General features: G+C 43.3%; 1 protein-coding gene across 2 annotated transcripts; it reads right to left on the bottom strand.

Moving 5' to 3' along the window:
- Positions 1 to 5,106: 5,106 nt before the first annotated feature.
- On the bottom strand, positions 5,107 to 14,442 carry LOC122236208 (ral guanine nucleotide dissociation stimulator-like). Of its 2 annotated transcripts, none has more exons than XM_042977100.1 (13): positions 14,215 to 14,442; positions 13,639 to 13,746; positions 11,993 to 12,180; positions 10,463 to 10,656; positions 9,938 to 10,314; positions 8,933 to 9,148; positions 8,448 to 8,551; positions 7,876 to 7,945; positions 7,186 to 7,254; positions 6,673 to 6,747; positions 6,058 to 6,090; positions 5,582 to 5,703; positions 5,107 to 5,377 (listed from the first exon to the last, which is right to left on the bottom strand). In XM_042977100.1, the coding sequence occupies exons 1-13, from the start codon at positions 14,398 to 14,400 to the stop codon at positions 5,341 to 5,343; spliced, it is 1,779 nt and encodes a 592-aa protein (XP_042833034.1). In that variant the 5' UTR covers positions 14,401 to 14,442; the 3' UTR covers positions 5,107 to 5,340. The 2 variants fall into 2 exon arrangements, with proteins under 2 accessions (XP_042833034.1, XP_042833035.1); XM_042977101.1 differs by having other exon boundaries at positions 14,205 to 14,293.
- Between the last annotated feature and the right edge of the window lie 10,798 nt (positions 14,443 to 25,240).

Genomic DNA, 25,240 nt, shown 5'->3' with positions numbered 1-25,240 from the left:
ACCCACCTATCTTTTCTCTGGTTTTCCCATTTTCTTCTTGGTAGATTCAGTCTCTTCATACCAGACTCTGGAGTTCAAAGTCCTTTGGCTTCAGCACCTCTTTGTTTGAGAGAGGTGGGAAGTATGGATCCCCCTACTTCTCTGCCATGTTGGCCCAAAGACTCATTTCAGATCAGAGGACATGTGCAGATTGAAAGTGAGAGGATAGAGAACATATATCATGGTAACAGACATCAAAAGAAAGCTGGAGTACCCATACTTATATCAGACAAACTAGATTTTAAGACAAAGCTTGTAACAAGACATTAATGAAGGCATCATATTATAATTAAGGGGTCTATCCATCACAAAGAGCTAACAGTTGTAAATATTTATGCCTCCAAAGTGGAGCACCCAAGTATATAATTCAGTCAATCACAGACATAAGCAAACTTATTGATAATAAGACTGTTATTGTGACTTCAGTACTCCAGTTACAACAATGGACAGATCATCTAGGCAGAAAATCAATAAGGAAAAAATGACACGTTGGACAAGATGGACTTAAAAGATATACTCAGAACTTTACATCCTAAAGTAGCAGAACACACATTATTCTTGATTGTACGTGGAGCATTCTCCAAAATAGATCACATACTGAGTCACAAAACAGCCCTCAACAGGTACAAAAAGATTGAGATAATACCATGCATATTTTCAGATCACAACACTATGAAACTTGAAACCAAACACAAGAAAAAATTTGGAAAACCGAAAATACATGGAAGTTAAAGAACATCCTACTAAAGAATGAATGGATCAACCAGGAAATTAAAGAAGATATTTTTAAAAATGTAAGCAAATGAAAACGAAAACAGGACAGTCCAAATCCTTTGGGATGCAGCAAAGGTAGTCCTAAAAGGAAAATACATTGCAATTCAGGCCTATCTCAAGAAGGAAGAAAGGTCCCAAATATACAACCTAACCTTACACATAAAGGAGCTAGAAAAACAGCAGCAAATAGAACCCAACACCAGCAGATAAGGGGAAATAGTAAAGATTAGAGCAGAAATAAACAGTATAGAATAAAAAAAAACAGTAGAACGGATCAATGAAACTAAGATCTGTTGTGGTTTTTTTAAAGAAGAAACAAAATTGATAAATCCCTAGCCAGGAAAAAAAAAAAAACCCAATAGATAAAATCATGAATGAAAGAGGAGAGATCACAACTAACACCACAGAAATGCAAACAATTAGACAATACCATGAAAAATTATATGCCAGCAAACTGACAATTTGGAGGAAATGGAAAAATTCCTAGACAACCACATACTACAAAAACCCAAATGGGAAGAAAAGAACATTTGAACAGACCCATAACCAATGAAGATGTTGAATCAGTTATCAAAAATCTCCAAACAAATAAGAATCCTGGGCCAAATGGATTCCCAGGGGAATTCTCCCAGGCATTTAAAAAATTAATCCTATTGTTTTCAAACTGTTCCAAAAAATAGAAATGGAATGAAAGCTTCCAAATGCATTCTATAAAGCTAGCATTACCTTGATTCCAAAAACAAAGACCCCACTAAAAAGGGGAAATTATAGCCCAATATCCATGATGAACCTGGATGCAAAAATTATCAACAAGATACTAGAAAGTTGATTTCAACAGTATATTAAATGAATTATTCACCATGATCAAGTAGGATTCATTGGGCTGCAGGGCTGGTTCAATATTTGCAAATCAATCAACGTGATACACCACACTAATAGAAGGAAGGATAAGTCATATGATCCTGACAATAGACGCAGAAAACGCACTTGACAAAATATGGCATTCTTCATTGATAAAAATCTGCAAAGTAGGGATAGAAGGAATATACCTCAAGATAGTAAAGGCCATATATGAAAGGCCCACAACTAATATCATCGTCAATGGGGAAAAACTGAGAGCTTTCCCCCTGAGATCAGGAACATGACAGAGATGTCCACTCTCATTATTGTTGTTCAACATAGTGTTGGAAGTTCTAGCCTAAGCAATCAGGCAACATAATGAAATAAAAGGCATCCAACTGACAAAGAATAAGTCAAACTTTCGCTCTTCATGGATGATATGATACTGTACATGGATGACCCAAAATATGCCACACACACACACACACACACACACACACAAAACCTGTTAGAGCTGGTACATGAATTCAGCAAAGACACAGTGTATGAAATCAATGTACAGAAATGGGTTACATTTGTATATACCAATAATGAAACAATAGCCCAAAGGTATATTAAGGAATCAATCCCATTTACAATTTCAAAAAAACCACAAGATATCTAGGAATCAACATAATGGAAGAGGTAAAAGATCTGTATGCTGAAAACTATAGAAGGCTTATGTAAGAAATTGAAGACAGAAGAAATGAAAAAAAAAATTCCATGCTCATGGATTGTAAGAACAAATATTGTTAAAATGTCACAACTACCCAAAACAATTTACACATTCAACACAATCCCTATCAAAATAGCATCAGCAATCCTCACAAGCTAGAAAAATCCTAAAATTTGTGTGGAACCACAAATGCCCCCTGAATAGCTGAAGTAATGTTAAAAAAGAAAACAAAAGCTGGAGGCATCAGAATCCTGGACTTTAACTTGTATTACAAAGCTGTAATCATAAGACAGTATCATACTGACACAAAAACAGGCACATAGATCAATAGAATAGAATAGAGAACCCATAAATGGACCCACATTATATGGCCAACTAATTTGCAACAAAGCAGGAAAGAGCATCCAATGGAAAAAAGACGATATCTTTATAAAGTGGTGCTGGGAGAACTGGACATCAAAATGCAGAAGAATGAACCCGAACCACTTCCAATTTACACAAAAATAAATTCAAAGTGCATGTGAGACATTAAACCATCACAATTGTACAGGAGAAAACAGGCAGCAACCTCTTTGACTTCAGTTGCAGCAACTTCTTACTTGACATGTCTCCAAAGGCAAGAGAAACAAAACAAAAAGTAACTATTGGGACCCCATCAAGCAAGATAGAAAGCTTCTGCACAGCAAAGTAAATAATCAATAAAACTAAAAGGCAATTGAGGGATGGGAGAAGATATTTTCAAATGACATATAAGATAAATGATTAGTATCCAAAATCTATAAAACACCTACCAAACACAACACCCAAAAAACAAATAATCCGGTGAAGAAATGGGCAGAAAACATGAATAGACACTTTTCCAAAAGGCATCCAGATGGCAAACAGACACATGAATAGATGCTCAACATCATTCCTCATCAGGGAAATACAAATCAAAACCACAATGAGATACAACCTCACACGTGTCATAATGGCAAAAATTGACAACTCAGGAAACAACAGATTTGGCAAAGATGTGGAGAATGGGGAACCCTATTGCACTGTTGGTGGTAATGAAAACTGGTGCAGTCACTCTGTAAAACAGTATGAAGATTCTTTAAAAAATTAAAAATAGAACTACCCTACAACTCAGCAATTTCACTATTAGGAAGTTATCCAAAGGATACAGGAGTGCTGATTTGAAAGGGCACAGGCACCCTGATGTTTATAGCAGAGCCATGAACAATATTCAAATTATGGAAAAAATCCAAATGTCCATGAACTCATCAACTGATGAATGGATTAAGAAGATGTACTAATGTAAAATGGGCGCCTGGGTGGCTCAGTTGGTTAAACTCCCACTTTTGGCTCAGATCATGATCTCACGGTTTGTAAGTTGGAGCTCCACATCGGGCTCTGTCCTGACAATTCAGAGCCTGGGGTCTGCTTCATGTTCTGTGTCTCCCTCTCTCTCTGCCCTTCCCCCACTCACACTCTGTCTCTCAAAACTAAACATTAAAACAAAAAGATGTGGGACACACACACATACAGACACACACAATAGAATTCTACTTGGCAATGAAAAAGAATGAAGTATTGTCATTTGCAACAATATAGATGGAAATGGAGGGTATTATGTTAAGCAAAATAAGTCAGTCAGAGAAAGACAGATATTATATGATTTCACTCATATGTGGAATTTGAGAAACTTAACAGATGAACATAGGGGAAGGGAAGGAAAAATAAGATAAAAACAGAGAGGTAGGCAAACCATAAGAGACTCTTAAATACAAAGAACAAACTGAGGGTTAAGGGTGACAGTAGGTTTGAAGGTGAGTTAAATCAGTGATGGGCATTAAGGCAGGCACTTTTCAGGATGAGCACTGGGTATCAAATGTAAGAGATGATTCACTGGGTTTTACTCCTGAAACCAAGACTACACTGTATGTTAACTAATGTAAAAAAAAAAGCTGCATAAGGAAATGCAGGAATGCTAGACATCCTAGCTCTTAGCATAGATGTTTATGGGACCATGTTCAGCAGCTGTGGCCATAAAAGTACATCACACATCTTTCCCCCAAATACAAAACAAGCAGAGGAGGGGATTCAGAGGTCATTGAAAGGGATCCCTGGAGGATTTAAATCTAGGTAAAGTGTTAACATGGAGCCCCTAGAGGAAGAATGAAAATGGAAAGTCCTGCCTGCCCTTAGTCAATTTGCAAATTACCTTCTCCTGTCCTTATCCTTTCCACATGTAGGGTTTGACCTCTTTACATGTTTTTGGCTAATGCAATTCCAGAGTTTGAACTAGAAAACTTAAAGTTTCAAATATTTGGTAAAAAAAAAAAAAAAAAAAACTCCAAAAGAAAAAACAACACCTCAATAAAAGAAGCAGGAAACAAACCTTTTCCTTTAAAGTGTAGAAAGCAGCCACTGTCCTGGGGCAGGTAGTAGTCCTGGAAATTGTTACACTTAAGGACATCTAATTTCAATGGTTGCTGCCATTCCTGTGAAAGTAACTTCAACCTCTAAATCTCAGTAATTCTGAGGGGCTGTCTCTTCTTTTTTACCCAAATTCATTATACTGAAATTAACCTGTTCTCTAAGAGGAATTTGGGAGGAGGGCTGGCTCTTCTCCTTCCTCCCACATACAATAGCTGATGACTCTGTAAGATTTCTTAGTTCAAGAAAGAATATGAGAGTCTGTACACCATTTAAGTTGCTGTAGGAAGTAATAGAACCAAACCAAACTCCTGGGCTATAAAAGAAAGAAGGCTTTAATATAATAATATTCAAATCTAGCTTTTACTATTTAAGATAAATATTGCCACTCCAAGTAGGTAAATAGATGGGAGGAAAAAGTGTCAAGGAGATGGGATTCATCACAGCAAGTGTCCAAGCTGCTGAGGAAAGGTTGCACTATCACTGGACATTCACTCAGTCCTGAGCTTGATTGTGGCCAATTCTTCTTGTTCTTGAGTTCCACTGGTCAGTTAGGATTGGGGCTCCAGCTGGCAGGACAGGATGTAGCTAAAGAGAGAATGACACCTGTGAGTCGACCAGGAGCTACAATTCAGGTGTCTCTCCCAGTGTTTTCCCAGTAGCTGGAATCTGGTGTTCCAGTGATCACCAGGAAACAAGGCTTGAGGCTGCCCAGGGAGCCATGGATGCAGGATCCCTAGAGTGGCCACCAGAAAGAGTCCACGCCTTTGCTCAGCTCCTGATGGGCCTCACCTCTCATCCTCACTGAGTCGCTCCACAGCCTGGAACCAGGCTCTAAACTGCTCCTTCGGTTCTAGAGTGTAGTTATCTGCAGCCACCTGGAGGAGCATGATCTCTTTCATTACTTCGTATTCCTAGGCCAAGAGAAGAACAGGATGCACACAGAGCCTGGGTGGGTTGAGCAGTGGGATAGGGGACCAGTCCTAGGTCTTTGCACATGTGGCAGCCTTCCTTCCCTGATAAATTCATCCAGTCTCAACCTGTTCGCAGAGGTGAGTATAAATAGCCCCTCCTCCTGCAGGAAGTTATCCCTGATGCCACTCCCCTGACTTCACTTACCAGATGGATGGGTCTTACACTTTTTCATTATCAAACTATTCCAGTAAATGTGTGATGGAGGGGATGAAGCCAAGAAATATTCTTCCCAGGGGCATCTCTGGTATCCACTCCCCTACACTTCCCTAATAGGAAGTGCCACAAATGCTCACCTTAGTTTTTTTCTTATGGTTGATCTCATCGCCCTAGAAAGCAAATAGCCAAAGTCCATCAGAAAGAGCCCCTTGTTATTGCTTGTTCCTTATACACATCCTTTCTCATGTTGTTCTCGTGCCAGGACACACTAGAAGACTGTCCATACACAGATAACAGGACTGGGATATAAGCCAGGCTCTGGGGTCCAGAGAAAGGAGGACATGGGGTGGACAGTCAAGCACCTTATAGCACAACCCTCTCTGATGACAGAAGGGGAGGCTGAAACCTCTGGGGGGAGGGGGCTGTTAGGCTATGTAAGTGCTTGCCGATGTGGAGGTGCCTGACTTTGCTCTCCCCCCATAAGCAGCCTGAGAGGGAGAGGCTGAGGTCAACTCAGACAAACTTCATGCAGCTTTGCATTCAGACAGTCTTGGGCACCAGGACCAGTGTCATAAGTGCAAACTCCCTTCACTCATCACTGAGATGAGAAACTCTAGCTCACAGGGGTAGCTGTGAAGCTCTCATGAGGGGAGGTTTGCCAAGTACTGAGGTCTCAGGACTCATTACAGGGGTTCTCCACTCCCAAACCTCAGGATTCTGGGCCCTCCTACACAATCTAGAGGTTCACTCACCTTCAGATAGTCCTCCATTGCAGTGTCCAGCATCACCATGTCAGTGAGGAAAGTGCCAAGGAAGGGGACAACACCCTGTGTCATTAGAGTAGGGGTGGGATGAGTCCCTGCTCTCAGGTGCACACAGGGACCCTCCCTTGAAAATGCTTCAGCCTCCTGGTCCACCCCAGGTTCTCACATGGAGCAGCCTAGGATCCCTAGCAGCCGCCTCTCAATTCCCCCTTACCCTCACCCTCCAAGGACATCAGACTTCTCCTAATCACCACCAGGGCCTGCTTTTAGAAAATCAAATTGTATGTAGTCCTAGGCCCCTCTCCACCCACAAATCCATTCTGCATCCAGCTGGATAGACCCTCCTCCCAGTCACTTTAAAATAAGAGTTTTGGAAGCTGTGGCAACAAGAGGAGGAGCTGGAGTAGAAAGGTCCACCTGTCTTGATCTGGAGGCCTCCAGCTGTCAGAGAGGAGCCCTTCTCCTCTCACTCTGGAGGCTCTATTCCCCAGGAACACTCACCTTCTTCTGCAGCCTTTTCTGGGCTCTCTGGCGGCTCATCATCAGGGTGGCCCATTTAGATGGCCGCTCCTGCAGGGGCAAGGACAAGTTCATTGAGACCATAATATCCTCAGTCCACTCCCCCCCCCCCCACCATCTTTGACTTGAGACCCTGGACATCTGACCCAAGTCAGCTGGTACCAATGCTACATTATCCTTAAACATGCTGTGAGTGATTCTAGCACAATCTCAGCTCCAACATTCACTCCATGTGTGACCTTGAACTTGCAGCCTGGCCTTCCTGAGCTTGTTTTCTCATTGAGAAAAGTGAGAACACCACCTACATCACATGGTCTTCTGAGGACTCAGTGTCCTATTACTATCATTATTGTTTCCCTCCACCCATCCCAACCCCACTACTGAGCAGAGGGCTGTCCTCTGGGCTCTCAAGCTGTATACAGGTCCCCATCTGGACTAGCTGTTAATATGGAGAGACAGGGTGTCTATAGCATCTGGTTGAACAGCACCTTCTTGCTCCACCCCCAATGGAATCTTCACCCCAAACTGTAACCATATTCATACCAAAGGCTTCACCTCCCCAAGGAATGCTTCAGATCATTCCCCTACACAGCAGTCTTTCTTCATCCACTCAGGACCCTGTTCCCTCAGGCCCCACCCTCTCTCTTCCCAAACCTCCTCCTCCCATGATACCTTCAGGAACAGTTCCCTTCTCTGTGGGTTATCTTCAGTGCACAGCTTTTTAAATTTTTGAAAGCTCTTCCTGAATAGAGGAAAAAATGGCAGAAAAAATTATAGGAATCATGTGGCTTGAATGTAAGTCCCTCTTATTTGAGTACTCCAAAAAGTCAAACTGCCAGTATTAGGGTTTTCTCTGGATTCCTCTGAGAACTAAGGTGTTTGTAGGACATGGAGGGAGCTCTCATGTGAGTCATCCAGTGCCACCATTTCCATATTAATTGAGCAACTCTGTTTCAGTCAGGTGTGGTTTCAATTGGGCAGAGAGTTTTGTTGCTGTAAAGTAAGCGCTTGATAATATTTAATTTGGGTCAACTCAGTGCGTGATATTTAAGAAAAAATATTTCTGTAGCTGGAGTCAGGGTGGACTATTCTCCAGGGTGGGTTATAGACCTGTACACCAGCCCAGGTTCTATTGCCAGGGTTTGCTGCCTCCCAGGAGGGTCCCAGTTACTGAGGGGGAAAAGATGTGCATATGGGAAATCCCTCATCCACCCTGATCCTTCTATGGAGAGAGGCATACTCACCTGGAAACTTTCTCCCATGTCTTCTTCAGAGAGTAAATTGAGGCACTCTGCAGAGCAGAGAGGATGGCATGCAGTGAAGAGTAGTTCCGCATGATTTGACAGGCCTGGGGAGGGAAGAGAATGAGTGGTCATGTGGGTAGCAGGAGTCCTATTTGCTCTAAAGTATCAGTCTCCCTCAGTTTAAATTTTCCCTCCAAGATGACAGATATCCAGGTGCCTGCAGAAGGGCACATATAAGACCCAAAGAGTAACACTGCTGGGGAGAGGGAAGATTTTAGCTCATTCCAAGGAAGGAGCCAGGTAGGAACTGAGCGTTCCACCATTGGGACATGCAAGTAAAGGTCAGCATGTCCCTGGAGGGAAGAGCCTAGGGACTGTGCAGACCCTAGGGCTTAGACTAGGGACTCCAACCCTGAGAATTGATAAAGGAAATATCAGTTTCCAAGGCTCAGAAGAGTGACTCATCTTGGCCTCCCATAAAATACCTTGGCCACCTTTATCCAGTGCTCCACCACCATGGCCCTGTCCTGGGCTATCATTCTTGGGTTTCCAAGGCAGGTGGTGATGACACAGTTGACCACACTGTTAAATTGGGTGACGGTAGCACAGACTGTGGGTGCCAGGTGCTCATTACCAGGCTTATTCCGCTTGGACCAGATGGAGCCCAGGCACTGATGAGGCAGCACCTTCTTGAACAGCTCCTAGAGAATGGGGTGGGGAGGGTAGGAGTGTTCAGCCAGCCATTTCACATTCAGGATTAGTGTCCTAGGTAGGAGGTTACCAGGTCAGAGCTTTAGTTCCTGAAGCTGAGAATGTGGCCTGAGCCTGATTGGAATCCCTGGATTTCATTCCATTCTATTTTCACTGAGGGAGTCAAGTACAGGAAGACCTAGGAGTGAATACTGGCAGGGAAGGAAGGAGAGAATTTGTACCCTGGTCATCCTTGCTAACCCCAGCCTCTAGATGACAGTTCAATGTGACTCCTCACAAGGGGGCATTTTCCACTCCACCTGTTTTTCCCTTTGGTCCTACTCTCCTTTCGATGCACATTCCCCCATGACAGTTACAACCATAGGTTTCTCTGTTTCCCCTTGTAGTTATGTACATGTCAGATGCCTAATAAGTGCACAGGGTGTTAAGACTCCAAGGAAGATGGGTGGGTGACCCATGGACTTGACTGCACCCAGTGAGCTGTCTTCCTCCACCTGAAGGACCAGGGCCTACCCATTTTTCTAGCTGTTCTATCTCATTTAATCTACACAGTAACTCTGCATCAATTCTTATCAGTGCCTATCTCTACAGTTTGCAGCTGGACAGTGAAAGCTTGATTTAAGGACCTTGGCAGGGTAACATGGTTGATAAGTGGTCGAGCTGAAATTTGGACCCGGACTATAGTAGTCCACATCAGGGAAAGGCAGGTCTGGGTTAGCTGACGGCAAAAATGTAGAAAGTGCCCTGCCCTGTCCTGCCCTGAGAGCCCAGCTTCTTACCGCATCTATGTACGTTAGCTGCTCTGCCACCAGCTTGGGAGGGAAGTCCATGAGGCTGGGCTTCTCCTCATTCAGCTGGTTCTTTGGGGTCACATGCCCGTGGCAGGAAGGCTCTGGCGCTGGAGTTGGCTCTGTCTCTATTTTTAGAGCTGGAGTTAAAATTCTAAGTAAAGCTGATGATTGAGCTGATTGTAGCTGTGGACCTGGCACATATGCTGAAGAAGATGTTAGCACTTGTTCCAGTTCTGGAACAGCTGATGGAGGTGATGCTGGCTCTGACGCTTGAGGTGATGGTTGAAACATAACTGGCGCTGTCTCTAGTTCCATAGTAGACCCCTTTTCTGGCTCTGCAACTGGAAGGAGCCCTGGGGCTGGCACTGGACCAGGATAAAGAGAAAGGTTCATCCACATAACTGACTTTCCAGGTGCCTTCCCAAAAACAGGACAGGTACCATTGCTTTCAAAACAATATTCAGCCCATGAACCCCACCCCAGTTAGTCTTCCCAGATTTTAATCCCCTTTACCATCTGACTCTGCCTCAGTGGGCTCCAGAGTTTCCTGATGCACCAGGATAAGGGCGGTGTGGTTCTTCAGGTTCCAGTCATGCAGCTTCATATCCACATAGGCTGTCTTTACTTTGAAACTGGTAAAATTCAGAGACTGCCAGGTATCCTGAAATTTCTGGTCAGGCCATGTACTCAAGATGGGAGAGAGGGTGCTGGGTAGAGTCATGTGTGGAGAAGCATCAGAGGCCTGGCCTTTTATTCCACACTGTACTCCCACAGCATCATTATTTCTCTATGGATCCCAGAGGATGGCCCAGCCCACTTCCAACCCCGCCTTTGCAGTGGAAGGCCTAGTCATCCAGAAAACCTGTGTGAGTCTGGTTTTTTCACTGATACTCTTCTCACCACGGCCTTGGGCATAGTCAATGCCATCCTCAGTAAAGACCAGTAATAGGGCTTACGTTTGAGGCCGATTTATGAGCAGTCTTCTCACTACACCTTCTGTTCTTGGCCCTAGTTGCTGTGGTAAGCAGAGGTAGATATGGAGAGAAGCAGGCAGAGCCAGATAGAACAGTAGAAGGGATGGGTCTCTTAGGCACCAACTGAACCCAGACTGTGCTTTGCTTCCCAGTTTTGGGGCCCCATCCACAGCTCTCTTTGACTCATTTGCTTCTTCACAGGAAGCCCCCAAACATAAGCCCTCCTATGGAAATCAAGAGATCTGTGAGTTCCATGGTTCTGAAAGTCCTCCTCCAGCCACAACCCCTAAAGTCTCTTATGCTGCTCTGTGGATGCAGGAGGCCCTCCTACTGAACCTGAAGACCTGAACATGAGTATGTTTACTTGGTCTTGTAGTCTGTCATAATGGTCAAATAAGGGACAATCCTTTCATACCCAGAGGACGCCATGAAAATGTCACATATAATGAACCAAGGACATGAGTGTAGAGTGATTGCCTACTCTCTGACTAGAATTGACACCAAGGCATTGTGTCTACTTTATTCACTGAATTATCTTAGTGACTAGAAAAGTGCCTGCATTACTAGGTGATTAACATATACTGTTGATTGAATTAACCCAACCAGTACTTTTCAGATAACTGTGTGGGCCATGGGTGCCTCTGCCTGTCCCCCAGCAAGCCCTAGTCTGGCCATATAAAGGAAAAATACCAAGCCCAGCTAGATAGAATCTCAGAAGTCCTTTGCAAACAGGACAACTTCTGCTTTCCATGTCCTTTTCTAAATTCAGAAGTGCCACAGGCCTGCGAGGGTTGAGGTTGAGAGCTTCTTCACTGGAGAGAGAGAGAACTATTAAACCTAAAGATACTCAGCATGTCCAGCAGCCCTTTCTACAGAGTCAGGCACCAGATAAGCCCATGCCATGTTTTCTCCCATAGTTTACTACAGTTGACACTGTGAGGTTCATCCTCTTACCACCGCACTCCCAGAAGAGGAAAGTGAAGCTCATAGAGGTGCAGTGACATTCCCAAGATACACAAGTAGTAAATGGGAGGCTCCCCCCTGTGCTGTGTATGAGGCAAGCACTCACCTTTTGAACTGCTGTCCCAGGACTAATTGGGCCATGGGGAACACCTGGTATATGCAGAAAATGGTTGTGATGTTTGAGATGTTTCTATCCTGGAAAGGTGATTGTAGCAGGGACTGTAAAAAATTTTCCATTGTGCCTTCCTTGAGCTTCAGCATTGTACAGGCCTCATCCAGGGACAGGGTTGATTCCTTTTAACACCGGGTAGACAAGGAGGGGCATGTAGTCAGCTTCAATACCATGAACTACCAGGAAGATCAGGGTCTGGTTCTCAGACCAAAGACCCCCATCCCTTTGGGAACTTGTGAAAGAGAAGGGACTCGGGTGCCCACACAGAATAAGGTTCTAGGCTTAAAATTGCAATTGGTTTTATGGGGGAAATGATAAACCATTGGTAACTTCCAAGCATTCTCTTAGCTGAGCAACAATAGCACTTCTTTTAATAGCCTATATTAAGAGCATTATGCCAGTGAGTCATCAGTAAACATCCCTACTGTAGATATGAGAAAACAGAGGGTTAGAATTTCGAATGCTGCTCAAGATCATATAGGTTAGTCCTGAGAATTGTCAAAAGCATGGGCTGCATTTCCTCTAAGCTAATGAGGCTTGGTCTGTTCCTGATAGGGAGAAAGTTTCTGGGGGAAACCACCTTCTTCAGCAGGCCCCAGGGAGCCAGTCAATTGTAGTCTGGGTTCCAGGCTTACCCTGATCATCTCTGGGTCCCGAGAAAGGACATGAATCTGGACCTGTTCTCACCCTATACCAGCACTTGATGTTGTTGCTGGACTGATGCACCTGCTGCTTGTCAAGGGAGATGGAATTTAATCCTTAGAGCAGCTCATCAAAGATTTCCTGGGTGAAACTCTTAAAAGACAGAGGCAGGTATCTCAGCCAGGAGGCATCAAAGTCCTTCCACCCAATTAGTGCTTCCATGTTATGGCAGATCTAGCAACCTAAAACATTCTTTTAGGACACTTAAGATTTTCCCTGCATCACTGTTGACATGAAAACAGAATTGAATCCTGTCAAGTTCCAACAGACTTGAAAGGCTGAAACAGTGGCACACAACCTCCTTTATGGAATATTATGAAGACATATAAGAACACAGCTCATGACTTGGTGGGCCTACAATAATTTAATGTGTTCTGAGAGACAAGACATTACAGAAACATATAGAATGGCTTCATCCCACCCTTAATTTTGTGTTAAATCACCCTGTTTTGTGTGATGATATGTAAGGGCTTGGAGAAGTTCTGCAAGGACAGTGGAGCTGAGTGCTACCCAGGATATCTGGGGCAAGTAGGTAAAATAATAAAACAGCAGTAAAATGCAAAGATACTCATGGCCTCATGAAAAGTAAAAAATAAATAAATAAATAAAAATGATTAATTAAAAACATTAAATATGTTCTCTATCAAAATATAAAAAATAAAATACATACACAATACATGCATTCTCTACCATTCCAACATATGTAAAGAGTGTCCTCCTACCTTACCACATAGCTGGTGGCAGAGGTTTGGATATTCAGATTATTTTGTGGTTGGGCCTGTGGGACGCTCATGTGGAAATACAATGTGAGGGCCTCAGGTTTGGCCCCATATTTATGTGCAGGCCCTGGGTGTGAAAAACCCTCTTCCCATTCTTACCTCAGAGCAGCGCTGATTCTTGGTATCCTTCTGCACCTGACACTTATCTAGGGCGCTGCCGTAGTTGAAGCCATGGACCAGCTCCTCAAAGATATCTTGGGTGAAGCTCTGCAAGTACAGTGCCCCGTAGTCGGGCCAAGAGACCTTAGGGTCCTCCCTGGACATTGCCACAAGGGGACATCCCCATTAGAAATTGTGTTCTCTACAGTACAGGCTAAGAGGGGAAGCTGTAAAGACATCCAGCAAGGAGGAAACCAGAAGAAACTCTAGGGCTCGTAATTAACATATAGGTAGTTGAACTTGGTCCCCAGCAATTATCGTCTCCTGCCTGCCAAGACCTGGGGTATGAACATGAGAGATGTGCTAGGCTTTCAACACCTGACATCTTGCTTCTGCTCATGAAGGGCATAGCCCTCGTCCTCTGTCCCCTCCCCTGATCTCTCTCTCTCTCTCTCACACACACACACACACACACACACACACACACACGAGGGGCAAGAGGTGTAGGCCTGCTCTGGGCAGGATCAGAGTTGTGGCATGCTCTCCAGTGGGCTGCCCTGAGCTACCTTGTGTTACCTGTGAGCGCCTCCTGCCAAATGACCAACAGCTTCGGAGATGAGGGCTGAGCTGATGTCTACAGTGACATAAAGGTTTCTCACTCTGGGCTTTCTTAAGCCCACATATCCTGAAAATGGGGATACAGCAACAGAACATTTTGTTCTCTAGAGTGACTCTGGGCAAGTGAGCTGGAAAGCAGGCCATCTCTAGAATGTGGGCACCTGGTTACCAGAGTTCTAAGTTCTGTTGAAGCCTATCACCAAGGAAGTGAAGTCACTTTTTCAAGATTCCAGTACCTGGGGCCCTTCTTTAAATGAGACCTATCTAGAACCCCTTATTGATAGTTGACTGCTTATCTTTCTCCTCCAATGTCATCTCCTTAACTGTAAACAATGAGTCAAAAATGCCATAGCCACAACTCCCTGGAAATGCAAGTAGGGTTCTAATTTTGAGGATACAGAACTGAATTCAGCTTTTTTTCTTTGTTTTACCAGTTATATGTCCTAACTCAATGTGTCTCTCAAGTATTCCATAGTTTCCTAATGTGCATGTTGGGATCAGGCTAGAATATACTTCCTAGGAGCCTCATCGGGTGTAAATGGATAATATATGGATAATATTTATAATATGTGTGGGCTGGGGCACCTGGGTGGCTCAGTCGGTTAAGCGTCCGACTTCGGCTCAGGTCACAATCTCGCGGTCTGTGGGTTCGAGCCCCGCGTCGGGCTCCGGGCTGATGGCTCAGAGCCTGGAGCCTGCTTCCGATTCTGTGTCTCCCTCTCTCTCTGACCCTCCCCCGTTCATGCTCTGTCTCTCTCTGTCTCAAAAATAAATAAACTTAAAAAAAAATTTAATATGTGTGGGCTGTTGTCCAGTGTATCTGAGGCCCAAAATCAAGTATGGAAGAATTAAAAAAAGGGGCGGGATGTGGCATGGAGTACTATTCAAAAGAGACATCAGTGTAGTAATGGAACAGCCACTCTTCCTCTTGGCCTTATTTTAATACGGGTCCCATGATGGGGTAGAATGGTAGTAAAACCAGTTGTTTCCTGTTGTATTTAGAATGAGACTCAGTTGTCTCATTTCAATCTATGAGGGGGCAGCCTTCACAATGGCTCCCCATGCTGACTTGTGGTATATTGTTTTGTAACTCCTAAGTGGCTAGCGACTGGTTTCTGACCGATAGGATACAGCCAATGTGATGGAAAGTCATGTCTAAGTTTCAATTTCAAATAGTCTTTCACTTCCTAGTTACTTCCTCTCATGTACCATTTCTCTCCTCTTTCCCTTTCCCTTTTTCTTTATCCCTTTTTTCTTTACCTTTCTTTAACCAAAAATCAAGTAGTGTTTTGAGCTGCCATTATATAGAGGCTCACATGGCAGAGAACTGAGGCAGTGTCCAGGCTGAAAGACACATAGGAACCCAGGCTCTGAGTCCAAATGGCATCCTGAATCATATGAGTCAACTTGGGAGAAAATATTCTTCCAATCTAGCCTCAGTTGAGGCCACAGCTGCAGCTTCTGACATACCCTGAGGCTGGGGAACCAAGTTAATATGTGCCTGGTTTCCTCATCCACAAAAAATTGTGAGGTATTAAATATATGTGTTTTACAGTGCAAGGTATTGGGACAATGCAGTAACAGAAGAGCAACAGATAACTTTCTACCAGGCCTCAGCACTTCTCCCTGCCCCTCCTCCCTCCCCTTTGCTCTCCTCCTAGTTTCCCTCCAGCCACACTGGCTGCCTTTTTCACCTCCTCTGGACAAACTGGCTTCTGTTAGTGAGTGTCTGAAGCAGTGGTAGCTTCTTCCTGACACACTGCACGATGACTTGTTCAAGTCTAGCTCCCTTTTGTCATTCTGTTCTCAGCAATGTCATCCCCAGTGAGGCCTTTCATACCTTCCTACCCAATGACTCTCCAGCCTTCATTCATAGCACACATCATTTGCTTTTTTCTTTCACATGCCTTTGCTTTTGTGCTATTGCCTATCTCTAGACTTGAGTTCCTGGAAGGCAGGTAGCTCTTGGTATTTTCAGCTCCACACATGGGCCCAACAAGGTACCTGGCATCAGGTTAAAAGCTTAGTGCATAGTTAATAAATAAATGACAAGGTCTTGGAGCCCATCTCCCCTTTTAACCACCTACACTGAAGAGAGAAATACTGCTAACAGTTTCAAGTTGTTTCTGGGCAGGAGGACAACCACAATGGCCTGTACATGACTTTTCATGCTCCAGTTCCTCCAGCAGAACACCCTAGGTATCATGGAAGAAGACTTCTTGAATTCTGTTCTCCAGCTCTAGCATTATAGCCCCAAGCAGGCATACCACGGAAAAAAGGGATACCTTTATTTGGGTATCCTCAAGGCAGTGGCTTTCCAGAGTCACGTGGGCAAAAGAACAGGACCTTCAGCTTCCAAAGCAAAGGATTTCAGATGCCTCCTCCTACTCTTTTTTCTGTCCACTCCCATGGTGTCCTCTTTACTAATACATCACCCTCACCTCAGCCAGAAGAGTGATTCTGCACCCACCATTGCATATCCAATTAGGACCCTGAAGGTTCAGTGCAGACTGGTCTTGTCCATGGACCCCAGATGCAGTGTACAGTGCTCTGGCATTTTCCCAGAGAATATAAACAAAGACAAACAGGTGCATAAAAAGGTGCCTGATGTAGCTAACCATCAGAAAGATGCAAACCAAGGTCACATTGATATATCACATCACATCAATTTGAATAGCTATCATAAAAAAGACAAGGGATAAATGCTAGTGAAGATGTGGGGAAAAGGGAACCTTTGTCCACTATTGGGGGGATAGAAAGTTGGTACACTCACTATGGAAAATAGTATGGAGATTTCTCAAGAAATTAAAAATAGAACATAATCTAGCAATTCCACTTCTGGGAACACATCCATAGCAAACAAAACAATATGTCCAAGAAATCTCTGCATCTCCATGTTCAGAAGGCATTATTTTCAACAGTCAAGACACAGAAAAGTTTTTGAAATTTGAAGCCAAATGACTTTGAGTCTGGGAGGAAAAGAGACTAAGCTGCTACCAGGGAGACACCGGGACAACCTGAGGGGCCATAGGTGGGTGATTGTGGACTGGGAGAGATACAATGGGCCACGCTGGCACAGAGGGAAGGGATCCCCTTCTGTGGAGAGACAAGGGGAAGAGAAAGAGAGTCTGGGGAAGCTTAAGGCTGTATGTGGACAAGAGATAAACCTCCGATTGGGACAGAGAGGGATCCCATCTCTAACTGTGGGACTTTCTCCAGACTGGAGCTGGCTGCCCTGTTCACACACCTGGGGAGGAGGGGAGCCAACCCCAGGCTTAGTGGCTAGGTCAGGACGCTGTCTGCAGTAGGAGAAAGCGGTCCCCTTCCTGAAGGGCTGCAGGATAAGACAAAACCAGCTGGGACCACATATTGGGTGGCATGGAGAGACACTTCCCCAGTATCAGGGTGCACAGAGAGGGGGGTTTGAATCCTAGCCAAGCACTGGGGCACGGGAGTTGGTGGAGTGAGGCAGACTGCGTCCTCTGCACCCATAGCACAGTGAGAACAGCTTGAACAGAGTGATTTGGGACACCAAGTCTGTGGAGAAGAGACTGCGGGGTGGTCGTCATTTTTCTTCCCACCACCAGCAACATGGGGCCTCAGAGATCAGTTCACAGAGTCCACAGTGGAAGTGGGACCCATCTACACCAAACCACACTCCTCTGTGCCAGGTAACTGTATCTACTGGAGTGGGATAGACACTGAGGAACCAGACAGCCCCCTTCTCCAGACCAGCACTGCTGCATTGCCTGGATTAATTCTCAGACAATTCTTGCTATTTATATTCTTCCTTCCTTTTCTCCTTCAAATCTCTTCCCTCCTCTAGTCTGGTTACTCTGTTGGTTTGTTTAAGCAGACATATTTAATCCATTCTCTTGATATATGTTCTACACCTACTTCTTTCCTTTCTCTCTCTGGAATAATCAAGCCCTTTAGTTTCTCTGTCTGGGTAACTTTATCTTTGTTTCTTTTTCCACACCTCCTTCTTTATTCTCAATAAGATACTAGCAAATCGAATTCAATATCACATAAAAAGAATTATTCAACATGATCAAGTGGGATTCATTCCTGGGATGCAGGGCTGGTTCAATATTCGCAAATCAATCAATGTGATACATCACATTAATACAAGAAAAGATAAGAACCATATGATCCTGTCAATAGATGAAGAAAAAGCATTTGACAAAATACAGCATCCTTTCTTGATTAAAACCCTCAAGAAAGTCGGGATAGGAGGAACATACTTCGACATCATAAAAGCCATTTATAAAAAGCCCACGGCTAATATCATCTTCAATGGGGAAATAGAGTATTCCCCCTGAGACCAGGAACACGCCAGGGATATTCACTCTCACCACTGTTGTTTAACATAGTGTTGGAAGTCCTAGCATCAACATTCAGACAACAAAAGGAAATCAAAGGCATCAAAATTGGCAAAGATGAAGTCAAACTTTCACTTTTTGCAGATGACATGATATTTTACATGGAAAACCTGATAGGCTCCACCAAAACTCTGCAAAATTGATATATGAATTCAGCAAAGTCGCAGGATACAAAATTAATGTACAGAAATCAGTTGCATTCTTATACACTAATAATGAAGCAACAGAAAGACAAATAAAGAAACTGATCCCATTCACAACTGCACCAGGAAGCATAAAATACCTAGGAATAAACCTAACCAAAGATGTAAAAGATGTTTTCAGATGTATGCTGAAAACCATAGAAAGCTTATGAAGGAAAGTGAAGAAGACACAAACAGAAAAACATCCCGTGCTCATGAACTGGAAGAATAAATATTGTTAAAATGTCAATACTACCCAAAGCGATCTACACATTCAATGCAATCCCAATCAAAATTGCACCAGCATTCTTCTCGAAGCTAGAACAAACATTCCCAAAATTTGTATGGAACCACCAAAGACTCCAAATAGCCAAAGTAATATTGAAGAAGAAAACCAAAATGGGAGGCATCACAATCCCAGACTTTAGCCTTTACTACAAAGCTGTCATCATCAAGACAGCATGGTATTGGCACAAAAACAGACACATAGACCAATGGAATAGAATGGAGACTCCAGAACTGGACCCACAAAAGTATGGCCAACTAATCTTTGACAAAGCAAGAAAGAATATCCAATTGAAAAAAGACAGTCTCTTTAACAAATGGTGCTGGGAGAACTGGACAGCAACATGCAGAAGGATGAAACTAGACCACTTTCTGACACCATTCACAAAAATAAACTCAAAATAGATAAAGGACCTGAATGTGAGACAGGAAACCATCAAAACCCTAGAGGAGAAAGCAGGAAAAAACCTCTCTGACCTCAGCCGCAGCAATTTCTTACTAGGCACATCTCCAGAAGCAAAGGAACTAAAAGCAAAAATGAACTATTGGGACTTCATGAAGATAAAAAGCTTCTGCATTACAAAGGAAACAATCAACAAAACTAAAGGGCAACTGATGGAGTGGGAGAAGATATTTGCAAATGACATATCGGATAAAGGGCTAGTGTCCAAAATCTATAAACAACTCACCAAACTCCACACCTGAAAAACAAATAATCCAGTGAAGAAATGAACAGAAGACATGGATAGACATTTTTCCAAAGAAAGCATCCCAATGCCCAATAGACACATGAAATGATGCTCGACATCACTCCTCATCAGGGAAATACAAATAAAAACCACACTGAGATACCACCTCATGCTGGTCAGAGTGGCTAAAATGACCAAATCAGGAGGCTATAGATGCTGGTGAGGATGTAGAGAAACGGGAACCCTCTTGCACTGTTGATTGGAATGCCAACTGGTGCAGCTGCCCTGGAAAACAGCGTGGAGGTTCCTCAAAAAATTAAAAATAGACTTACCCTATGACCCAGCAATAGCACTGCTAGGAATTTACCCAAGGGATACAGGAGTGCTGGTGCATAGGGACACATGTGCCTCAATGTTTATAACAGAACTTTCAACAATAACTAAATTATGGGAAGAGCCTAAATGCCCATCAACTGATGAATGGATAAAGAAGATGTAGTTTTTGTATACAGTGGAATACTACTTGACAATGAAAAAGAATGAAATCTGGCCACTTGCAGCAACATAGATGGAACTGGAGGGTATTATACTAAGTGAAATAAGTCAGTCAAAGACGGATACCATATAATTTCACTCATATGTGGGTATTGAGAAACTTATCAGAACACCATGGGGGAGGGGAAAGGGGAAAACGTTACAGAGAGGGAGGGAGGAAAACCATAAGAAACTCTTACATACCGAGAACAAACTGAGGGTTGATGGTGGGTGGGGGGTAGGGGAAAGTGGGTGATTGCATTGAAGAGAGCACTTCTTGGGATGAGCACTGGGTGTTGTATGGAAACCAATTTGACAATAAATTATATTAAAAAATAAACAAAACAAGCAAAGCAGAAAGAAACCCACAAAAAACAGATTTTTAAATACAAAAAACAACAGAGGGGAGGTTGGTGGGAGGATGGGTGAAGTTGATAAAGGGATCAAGAGGTCCAGATTTCCAGTTACAAAATAATTAAATCACAGACATGAAAAGTATAGCACAGGCAAGATAGTCAATAAGATAGTTGTAACGTTGTTTGGTGACAGATGGTGACTACACTTATCGTGGTGATCACCAAGTATATAATTATACAGACTTGTTGAACCTGAAACCTGTATGCTCATTATACCACAATGTATAGTGAATATCACACTAAAACAATCTTAGTTTACTCATTATTTTTAATTGATTGAATCTTTTACCGCCCTGTTAATATAGGTTACGCAAATGGATTGATTTTTTTAAATTTATTTTTGAGTGAGAGAACATGAGTGGGATAAGGGCAGAGAGAGTTGGACGGGGGGTACAGAGGTTCTAAAGTGGTTTTCTCACTGACAGCAACAAGCCCAATGCAGGGCTCTAACGCATGAACCATGAGATCATGACCTGAGCTAAAGTTGTATGCTCAACTGAGCCATCCAGGCACCACTGGATTGATTTTTTAATACATATGATCATGTACTGACTACAGGTCTACAGATTCTCCTATTTTAAGTTTTGTTTAGGTGTTGTTATTTCTACCAAGTCAACCTCTCTGACTTTTATAATTCCTATTAAAACATATCCAGATACATTTTTAGTTCCATCAATGTTTAGTTAATTATAACATTTGACTATTTACCATTTGATTATTCTGTTTTGTGAAGATTATCATAACTAATAATATGCACCAGGTAGGTTCTAAGTATATATTATTGGAAAATAAAAAGTGTCAAAACATTGTATTATTTTGAATTATAGAAACCTAATTTGATTCAGCTCTTTAGGAACACGGTGTCTACCTAACAGGCGCTACAACCTTAGAATCATCCCACTCCTTGTATGAAATAGAAAGGATTTGCTTAGAACTACTTACAAGTAACAGTCAGATGGAAGCCATCTAGTGCCTCTCTCTGGTCATTCAGGTGGGAACAGAAATCAGGGATTCCACTCAAATTTCTGCTTTCAAAGCAAGACTTTTGTTATTTCTGTGGCTGAATAAAGAAATAGAAAAGAGAGGCTATGGAAAGTGAACAAAAGCCCAGTTTGTGTGACAATAAAATTCTCTTCTCCTCTTCAACTTCTGGTAGTTTCCACCTTTCCATTATCTCTTAATCTATACAGAGAAAGATTTCTTTTCAGGCAGCCATTCAGAAAATTACAAGGCAATGTTCCCAATGTCTACTGAAGCCAGGAGTGACAAGATGAAATTCAGGTCAATTTTTTGTGGTCAGAAGCATGCTGTGGGACTTTGGGGAGGCTGCTCAAACAGAAATGACACAGCTGGGAGGGCCTGCTTTGCTCTCCTTCTGCTCTCCTGCCTGATGTCTGAAATGAAGACAGGGTGGTTGGTCTAGCCTGAAGCTCCAACTGCCATCCTGGTCCATGGACAGCCCTGATGATAGGGACCACATGCTAAGATGTTGGAGCAAAAAGACAGATAATGTAAGAACTGCCATAGTGGGAATTTCAAGATTAAGTTGCATAACCTTCCTTTAGGATTTTGTTGTTGTTGTTGTTTCCTAATGAAAAAGGAGTATCTCTCTCCTGTGTGACCTTGGACAAGAGAGGTCACTTCTCTGGGACATATTCCCCTGTGCATAGTGGCAGAGATAAGAGTGAAGGCAGATTGGATAATTCTCATATCTGATGCTTTTACATGGCCAACATCTATGTTATTTTCTAATAGAAAGAGAAGGAATGTCATTGGACGAGGAGGGGGCAAGGGCACTGAGACTGGCACTTCATGACCAAAGGGATGGATATGCTGTCTATGCATGCACAACATGCCTAATCTCTCCTCAGTAGGGCATCTGGCTTTTGTTGTCTACCAGTCTTGAAATGAGGCCTTGTTGACTAGTGGCTTGTCCCCTAATGCACCCCTGTGATAATAAGCATTCTGTACCTATGCTTACCTGAGCAGCGTCCCACACTGACACCCCATTCAGTACTAATTGAGCATGAAAACTTACCCTGGCTGATCACTTGCTTATGCTGTTCCACATCTTAAATCCTGATGTACAATTGGGAAATTGTGGCCCAGAAAGAAGTAGGTACTGACTCATCCCACAGGAGGTTATCTGAAGATTAGGCCAAGCTCCAGCTTCCTTGGTCAAGTCTCAACCCTTCCCTTCAGGTTTATTTTAGAAATGAGAGACCCTAAGATCCTAGGAACCCTGCCCACTTCCTCCCCATATGGGGTTATTTTCATCCCTGCATCCTCACATGTACACAGGCACAAGAGCTCATATTGACTTCTCAAGTGAGGACCATGAAGGTACAATCAAGGAAGAGTAGAAACCAGGTAAGGGACATAAGGCAGAGGATAAAGAGCATGAAAGCAGCTCTTCCATGGAACAGGGGTATCCATTCTCCTGGCTTCATGCTTGGGAGCTCAAAAATGGGGAGGGGATCCCTACACTTCTAGATTTCTACCTAGTTCAGGGCTATCCCTGGCCCAGCCTGAAGAAGTCAGGACTGGGGTCTTGTCTTCCACATCTGTGGATACCTGGAGCTAAGATAAGACCATCTTGCCTTGGGTAGACTGGGTATATGATAAAAAGTTCAGTGTCCTCCTATATAAAGTAACTTCCTTCCTGTTGGTGACTGTAAGAATTTCATATGCTCATAAAGTTCCTAATGGCCTTGGATCTCCAGTGATGACCCACTGTGCACTGAGAACCTGAGAAAATGATTTACACTCCCTGGAGATCCTTTAGAACTGACAGAGGCTTCAGGGATTGTGTGGATAAGAGCTTGGGATAAAGAAGAATATGCCAGAGTACTGTGCACTCATACCACTGTCTAAGGACAAGATCAGTGCTTGTTGTACCCTGAGAGTTCTCATCTGGAAGTAAGTTAGGATGTCTCACAAGTAAAGAGGGCATTGTGGGGGTGGATAGGAATCAGAGAGCAAGGGAGGTTCTTGATGTCCCTCTCACAGCCTTGGAAGTTTTCAGGTCCTGCTCCTTTACCCTAGGGGTCTGAAGAGTCTCTGTTATGCAGACACTCAAATAAAGATGCCTGTTTTTGGTTGTGTTTCTGCCTGGGATGCAGTGCTGGTGCTGACCTCCAGGAGAAAGGCAGGCTCATGTCTTTTATGTCCACTGAGTTTTGGGGCAGTTTTTTCCTTTATTGTTTTCTGGGTTTTTTTTTTTTTTGTTCAGTTTTGTGGAGATATATAACATACAACATTCTATAAGTTATTAATGCTATGTGATATATTTCAAAGGTGCTAAGGTAGTAAACCCTAAAATATAACAAAGGAAAATGTATATATTTATTTTTGGTGGTGAATGTTAACTAAAGTTATTGTGGTAGCCATTACACAATATGTATATGCCAAGTCATTATGTTATACACCTTAAACTTCTAGAGCCCACTGTGCCTTTAGGCAGAGGTCTTTTGGGCTGTCTCTCCCCACCCCCTGCCTCAGAAACAACTTGCATCTCCCTTTATCAGCAGTGTTCACCTCCACTATTTGAGTTTGTTAAAAGTAGAAAGAGGGGCACAAGATCTTCCCATATGTTCATTCAACAACTCTGTGCCAAACCCTCACCCTGTGCCAGGAATCCTAGTGGGCCTAAGTGAGGGGTTGAAAGTAACCCAGTTGTCCCTGCTTGCCAGGAGGTCACAGTCTGAAGTGGAGATAGATAAGAGCACAAAAGCAAAGATATGTGAAGGAAAAGAGAAAGTGGTGTAGTGCAAACACTGCAGGGTGCAATGAAGGAGGGTTGGGGAGGGCAGTCTTAAAGTGTCACTAGGAGAATCTTGCTAGAACCAGAATGACAAGAGGGAGCCACCCTGAAGAAGTCTAGGAGCAGTGTGTCAGAGAGAAGCCACAATGGGTGCTGAAACTCAGAGCCAGAAGTTGGTTTGACCAAAGGAGTGTAGAAAGTTGGCCAGAGAGGCTGGAGAGAACCTGGCAGGAGAGAGGAGGGAAAGGAAAGCATGGCAGGACCTCATTCTGGGCCTGGTAGGCTGTTATAGTCTCCTTTCTGACTACATTGCCCCAAAACATTGCATTTTAAGACTACATATATTTTAATAACTCACAATTTGTGTGGACCAGTGATCTCGGTATGGCTTAGCTCAGTGTCTCTGCCTCGATGTAGCTCACAGGCTGGTGAGGGTTTTTTTTGTTTGTTTATTTTGAGAGTGAGTGCATTCACATTCATGAGCAGAGAGAGAGAGCAGGCATGCCCGCGCGCGAGAGAATCCCAAGTAGGCTCCACCCTGTCAGCATAGAATCCTGTGCAGAGCTCAATATCACAAACTGTGAGAGCATGACCTGAGCTGAAATCAAGAGCTGGACTCTCAACCGACTGAGGCACCCAGGTGCTCCTTTTTATCGTAGTTTAAAAAGATACTGTTCCATTTATTATTTTTCCCTGTGGAGACTATTTGGACACACAGAAACAAAACATTTAT

This window comes from Panthera tigris, assembly GCF_018350195.1.
Source record: "Panthera tigris isolate Pti1 chromosome A3 unlocalized genomic scaffold, P.tigris_Pti1_mat1.1 chrA3_random_Un_scaffold_100, whole genome shotgun sequence".
Classification (NCBI taxonomy): domain Eukaryota; kingdom Metazoa; phylum Chordata; class Mammalia; order Carnivora; family Felidae; genus Panthera; species Panthera tigris.
This window is presented reverse-complemented; position numbering and strand designations above follow the sequence as displayed.

Excerpts from the sequence above, each read along its gene's own strand:
- LOC122236208 (XM_042977100.1), bottom strand. The coding sequence starts at position 14,400 with ATGGCCTGCTTTCCAGCTCACTTGCCCAGAGTCACTCTAGAGAACAAA. Across the intron at positions 10,315-10,462 it reads CACTGAGGCAGAGTCAGATG|TGCCAGCCCCAGGGCTCCTT; the intron begins GTAAAGGGGATT and ends ATCCTGGTCCAG. Across the intron at positions 7,946-8,447 it reads ACATGGGAGAAAGTTTCCAG|GAAGAGCTTTCAAAAATTTA; the intron begins GTGAGTATGCCT and ends TCCTCTATTCAG.